This window comes from Galleria mellonella, unplaced genomic scaffold (genome assembly GCF_026898425.1).
Source record: "Galleria mellonella isolate WM207_F2 unplaced genomic scaffold, CSIRO_AGI_GalMel_v1 utg36, whole genome shotgun sequence".
In the NCBI taxonomy this organism is placed as follows: Eukaryota; Metazoa; Arthropoda; class Insecta; order Lepidoptera; family Pyralidae; genus Galleria; species Galleria mellonella.
Window position 1 is genome coordinate 8,444,320 of NW_026442086.1, and position 7,342 is coordinate 8,451,661.

A 7,342-nucleotide genomic window follows, 5' to 3' on the forward strand; every position below is an offset into this window, starting at 1 on the left:
TGCTGCTTTTCTCACCTATATGATCAGACGCAACTGTTGTTGTATAACAAATATTTATAATTTTACATAACGAACACAACCAACAGGGAATTAAATCCAATCAAATCCAAAAACAATTCAAAGCTAACAAAAAAGTCGCGTAATACAGAAAAAAATACAAACTAATTGGGAGCTTCCTTCTTTTTACGAGACTTTGTTACGACCTTGCTGAGTATATATATATATATATATATATATATATATATATATATATATATATATATATATATATATATATATATATATATATATATATATATATATATATATATATATATATATATATTCAGGCTATTTATAGTTTTATATATAATAAAACTATAAATAGCCTGTGTCTGTACATAGAAGACATTAATTTAAGAGAAATCTATGACCCCTTACACAGATTTTTCTTAATTAAATTTTACGGTAACCGCTTACCATCAGGTTGGTCGTATGCTTGTTTACCACCTCAGTGTTATAAAAAAATATATGAAAGCCATATAATGGATACCGAAATAATAATTTTCTGATTTTTTGTCCGCTTGTCTATCTATGTCTCTGTTCCATGTCGGCACCATAAGAAAACTGCTGTACGAAATTTCATGCGGTTTTCACTGTTATATCCTTAAAGTCTAACGTAAAATATGGCGCAGGTTTTATCTTAATACTCCGTCTAAACATGGTTACCAAGTCCCAAAACTCTACGTATACGAAGTTACGGCAAAGTATAATTGTGGACGAGAGTTAGTAGTAGAAAATAACTCAATGTGATGAAAATTGAATTAATTAATATATTATTATTTGATTCCAGCGACGAGGATGACACGAGCCGGCTCCTTCGGCAGTTGAGTCGCATCAATCGGCCACTAGGGGTCACCTTCCACCAGATGATCAAGCTGATGAGCCAGTGCCAGCAGGTAACTCCACGGACACGCGCACAGGTGACTAACCCTGAAAGAACCTATATGATCTAAAGTATAACCCTTATTCCTCAAAATAGCAACACATGAGGGGTTACCATGCATGTCACAGTGTATTTCTTGATATTATACGTCTATAAGCGACGGTTACCACTTTCTGTCAGGTGGGCCGTTATCCGGCTCGAAGGATCATTGGTACTTCGAGTCGGATATTTACTATTACACGATAACTATTAATTTTATTTTAGTTAAATTATATGTTACATAACTATAAATAAACATATGTTTGCTTTAATAGCTTTTATATATATAACAGCTCTGCACTTTGTTGCCTAAACTGCAGTTTACTAGAACAAAGTACAATTCTCTTCATATACACACATATTTTCCTACCCTTACCCATATCATCTGTTAATTGTCCACTACTGAACTTCCCCAAAAAGGGGGGGGGGGGGGTTTGCCAATAGTTGTCACGCTTATCAAGCTATTTGGTAACCGTAATTAGGCTTTGCTGATGTTTAAAGAGGGATACTACTGCTCATTCTTGACTAATACCTTGAGCAGTCGCCTCTTACGATACTTACGGAAAGAAAAATGGGTAACCCCATTCTATGTCAGAGCTATACAGTAATAATATAAAAATAAAATTATATGTATTTAACAATAATTTCATATATAATAAAAACAAATAATAAAACCAATTTGCCTTAAATTGGAACCAAACTGAATGTTTAATTACTATTTTCAATCGATTTCAAAATAAAAGAAGGTACTCAATTGGGTTTAATTTCCAATTATTTAATTTACCACTTTCCATCAGGTGGGCCGTCAGCTTGTTTGCCATTCTAAGTTTTATAAAAAAACTCACTTTTAAGTTTGTGACTAAACTACTAACTTCGTCGTTCACGATTAGGAAATCTTTTTTTTTTCTCCACGTGTAGTCATTATGTATTCGTCACCGTGTATAAACCTGTATAATTTTAGCATCCTAATATATTATTTAATATTGGCCGTCAAACGTCGTTGTTTTTACCATTCTAATGTCAGTCAAATATTCGTTTGTTTACTTGTATTAATACACGCATAAATATTCATGTGAATGTTAAATACAATATTTAATCTGTCCTAAAGGGACCCATTTGAATTTTTTTTTGATGGGTGAAAACGCTATGGTCCTCCTCCACCTCTTCCACCTTCTCGCGGTTCCCCCTGGAAACTGTCATGGTTAATTTCTGATGATTTCATCATGATGGGCTAACTGACCTGCTTCATCCTCGCCTATCATCCTTCACTGGTGTCCCACCGGTGTATACCGATAGCGCGAGTGGGGTTACCATTCCATTATCATTCATTAAAAACAACTCATGTTATATAGGTATTTCAATGTTACGTAGGAACTGCAAATCAAAATTTAGTCGGAGTCGATTAAACTCTATTGAATTTAATTAAATTGAATTAAAATTAATTTAAGGCCAAAGTCTGGCATTCGAAATATTTATCTACGCATACCTGCATGGTACTGCATACGTACACATAACTTCATATATCATCCTTCACGCTACATATTAATCGATTCGAGACTTATATATAAATATATAATTTGCTCGTGTGGATATAAAAAAAAATAAAAACTATAAATACTTTAGGCGCTTAATTATATTTATGGACCGTGAAATTAATTCCACTCGTGTCAGATATCAAGGCTAAGACTTTTTTTATACAACTTAGAATGGCAAACAAGCTGACGACCCACCTGATGGAAAGTGGTAACCGTCGCTTATAGACATGAGCAGTACCATGGACATAACAGAGTATACTGTTTCGCCCATGATGCCCCCCATGCGTTGTCATTCCTGAGGACTCAGGTGTTATTCCTCTGTACCCTGTAAATTCACGCCGTATCCCATCCTTCAAGCCGAAACACAGCCATGCAAACACAACTGCTTCACGGTAGAAACACGAATGGGACAGAGGTACCCAAGCAATCGACTTTTGTACAAAGTCTCCTTCTGGTAAAATATAGGTAAATAGGTTATAGATATATTATACCTACTTATTTCTTTTAACGGAGTAAGATCAAATGGTATCCTTACACTATCGGTATACGTTGGCGGGATAGTATACTCTGTTATGCATGGGCGAAACAGTATACTCTGTTATGTCCATGGTACTGCTCATGTCTATAGGCGACGGTTACCACTTTCCATCAGGTGGGCCGTCAGCTTGTTTGCCATTCTAAGTTGTATAAAAAAATAGAACTTAAGGAAATTATAAACAAACGTATAATTGACTTAACCGAAAAATGATTCAAATAAAAAAAACCGATTTTTCGATTTGTTACCATTAATTTAATGTGTAGAGTATGTCTGTGATAAATTGAACAAAACATGATTAACTTTTAATGAAATATTGTTAAAACAAACTACCTATATACTAATATTTAATCCACCAAACATATACAGTAATTAAAAAGAAATCCTGCATTTCTTTTGCAAATGAATGTAATGCGCTAAGTGAGAATAAAGATCACATGACACGAAACAATAGTCGACAATACCACACAAGCACCTAGCTCCGAGAATTGCTTCCATTACTCGCTCCGCGAACTGTTTAATTGCTCTGTGTGACTTGACAATGATAAAGAAAGAAGCGTGTTAGTGAAACCTGAGAACTGCTTGACTTAATTAGTGTCTGTTTTATATATGAAAGATTTTATATGCAATAAAATTATAATTAGATAGTTATTAAAAAAACTTTACAAAGATTAAAATGACTTTTATTTTAATAACTAGATGACCCGGTAAACTTTGTGTTACCTACAACGCCATCTATTAAAAGTAATCCGGAGTATTGATTCTCATACAATATTATCTTTTTTTAACGATTTTTTTTTTTTAATATTTTATAACAAACAAAACGAAAAAATATTCAAGTCGGTTAAGTTGTAATAATGGAATTGTAGCCCCGCCTGCGCTAACTATATACGCTGGCGGGACACCAGTGAAGGATGTTAAGTAAGAACAAAAAGGCAGGCCAGTGATGAAAACACCTGTAATTTAGCATAACAATTTCCAGGGGAGCCACGTGAAAGTCATTCCTGACGCCCTGTGTGCGCTAGTAATTGGGTAACTAGTCCCAATTCCTAACAATCCCTCAAGAACTTGTTTGCAACTCTCAATATACAGCACATAAAAAATAAATCTTTTGGTGACAGGTAGAAGGCGTGGAAGCGTCCGATGAGAACGAGGGCAGCGTAGGAGCGGCGGCGAGCGGCGGCGCCGGCGCGGCGTGGCGCGCGGACGGCGCGGGCGCACGCGCACGTCTCGACGCCGGCGGCGCGCACGCCGGCTTGCTCGGCGGCAGCCCCCTCACGCTGCTGCAGGGGATCATACCTGGTGAGGGACTTAGTATCCTAGGTACATGTATGAAAACCCCCATGAAAGAAACATATTTAAAAGAGTTAGCAAGCTCCATTTATTCTATGTTTGCGGTACCATTAGGAGAAATGTAGCATAGTAGAAGAATGGGCAGTAGCGTCCCTCTTAAAACATATCTAAAACCCTAATTACGGTTGCCAACCCGCCTGTCAAGCGTGGCAACTATTGGCAAAACTGCCCTTATGGGAAAGGCTTATGTCCAGCAGTGGACAGTTGTCGGCTGAAATAATAATAGGGGAAATGTATGTTCGTTCGCATATCTTCCCTGATGACTTAATACTCCGTTATTATTTACCATTGAAATAAACTTAGAACTTTGCAACCTTTATCTTTCATACATTTATCAATAACAATTACGAAGAGTATCAGACTATCTTGCCCTTCTCGTCTGCCAACGTCGACGGCGGCGACTCCCCCACGATATACCGACCCCCGTCCCTCAACGGAGGCCGAAGTGCAGTGCCCTGAGGTTCGAGCCACTAGGGCGCCCTCGGGCGAACACACCGCAGTCCATCTGTAAGAGTTGACGCTTATCATCGCTTCCCCTCTCGCGAGCTTGGAGTGCCTTTCACACTCGCCCCTGCACACGCGCTCGGTGAAGCTGTAAAAGCCATCTGCGTCCAACAACGGATCGAAAAAAAATCAGACTCTTTTTTGGAAACTGTATTTTATTCCGCTATATAGAGCTTACATTCATTATTGTAATTTTTTTTAATGGATGATAATGGAATGGTAATCCCGCCTGCACTCACGGTATACGCTAGCAGGACACCAGTGAGGGATGATAAGTGACGATGAAAAGGCATGTCAATTAGCCTATTGTGATAAATTCACTTGGAATAGAACACGATAGTTTCCAGGGGGAACCGCGGGGAGATCGACCTGACAGGGTGTATTGCTAACAATGGGGCTACTAATCCTCATTTTTAACAATCCATTATCCCCCCATTATTCTCATTTGATTACTGCCTTCTTCAGGTACAAAATGGTGCGGAACGGGAGACATAGCCGCCAACTACCACGATCTGGGTGCCGACCGGCGGCTCGACCGCTGCTGCCGCACCCACGACCTCTGCCCCACCAAAGTCAGGGCCTTCTCCAAGAGATACAACCTCACCAACAACTCGCTCTACAGCAAGTCGCACTGTACCTGCGACGACATGCTCTTCGATTGTCTTAAAACAACCAACACGTCCGCGTCGCATCTCATGGGCCATATTTATTTCAATTTAGTTCAAGTACCGTGCCTTGAGGATCGACCCGAAGGCAGACAGTTCAGGGATGCCAAACAGGGCTTCTAGCGACGTCTAGTGGCCAGTAGCTAAATTATCTGTTATAAGCGCCATCTAGTAGCGAGGAAAGTGTCTATTCGTCATTGCACTATCATTTACGATGATGTTAATAGCATTTATATAAATTCATTATCTTGTAAATATATATATATATATATATATATATATATATATATATATATATATATATATATATATATATATATATATATATATATATATATATATATATATATATATATTAATAATACATATAATATACTTTATAAATTCTATTAAAAATAGATATCAAACTGTGATAATGTCTGTGCCTTTAAATGTTAGATGATGGCGCTTAGTAATTTGAAATAAATATGTGTTTTATTTCAATATTATATACTGTGACGTGATGTAAATGTTGACGATAACAAACACTGTCATGACAAAGGTAACAATCACTTGTACGATAAGTTTACCGCACTAGTATTAATATAAAAATTGTTTTGTAATTACATACGAGTAGCTAAATTGAATGTGAGTTAGATTATACCAAATAAAGTTATTTATTTTAATATAAAAGCTTTTGGTTTATTTCTTACCTTCTTCTCCTTACCTATAATTATAAAATATACATAGACTCATTAAAATCGTTTGAGAAACAGCTAAAACATCGAACGATATTTACAACTGTTAAAAAATTAATTAAAACCTTTTTTTTATGTCAATAATTGACTATATTTATATGTGTTTTTTAATGGGTAAAAATGAAATCTAGCCACGCCTGCACTATTGGTATACGCTGACGCAGTACCTATCAACAAAGGGTAGTAAACAGACCATCGTGATGAATTAAAGAATTACCCACGGTTCCTGGGAGAACCGCGTGGAGGTCAGGGGGGAAAAGCATTGGAGTTTGACAGCCCCATTGCTAGCAATATGCCCTATTAGATCTCCCTCCACGTGGTTCCCCCTGGAAACCATCGTGAACAATTTTTGTTGAATCACATTAAAAAAAAATCGCGATGTATATCGATAGCGTGGGTGGGGTTACCATTCCATTACCATTCATTAAAAAAAAAACCCGCGAGGAGGTCAACCTGATAGGTTCTACTAGCAGTAGAACCCTTAGACATCATTAGTACTAATCCGTTCCCCGTGTACCTATATGAATAAAAATAGTAATTAGTTGTTTAATTTTATAAAAAGATTAAAAAAAAAAATTTGTTTGTACATAATGAAAAAACTTAAAAAAACCTTTAACTAATTATAAAAATACTTTCATCTATAAAAATCTGTGTTGTCAACAAGTAGTATTACTATAACTGAATTTTGTTTAAAAAAAAAACTGAACGAAGTAGCCATTATCAATATCATTTCAGACATTATTTCTTCACTGCTAAACATATGCCTCCCCCACAGACTGTCATAAAAAACGGCAATAGTATTTAATAATTCAAGTTCACTATCCATGACATGGTATCAATGGTGAACGCAATTCGCTCTCCATTACTAATAATCCCATCCTCTAGCAACATTTTTCTGATCGATGAAAATAATGTTGTAATGTTTTATAATGTCTACCTACCCCAATGTAAATTGTTGAGATTAATGAAACGATTCTAGTATATTATTTTTTCTTTGAACGCTAGATATTTGTTTTGTCTGTCACGTAGATGAATGTCAAATTGGCCAC

General features: G+C 36.5%; 1 protein-coding gene across 2 annotated transcripts in view; it reads left to right on the plus strand.

Moving 5' to 3' along the window:
* LOC113513394 (uncharacterized) overlaps positions 1–5,833 on the plus strand; it is a 40,682-nt gene extending 34,849 nt beyond the window's left edge. Inside the window, exons 2-4 of one of the 2 annotated variants that reach the window (XM_052897490.1) lie at positions 833–962; positions 4,156–4,336; positions 5,357–5,833. In XM_052897490.1, coding sequence (XP_052753450.1) covers positions 833–962; positions 4,156–4,336; positions 5,357–5,679 — 634 coding nt within the window. In that variant the 3' untranslated portion in view covers positions 5,680–5,833. The remainder of the gene's footprint in view (positions 1–832; positions 963–4,155; positions 4,337–5,356) is intronic. The other variant, XM_052897491.1, reaches the window with a different exon arrangement.
* Positions 5,834–7,342: the final 1,509 nt, after the last annotated feature.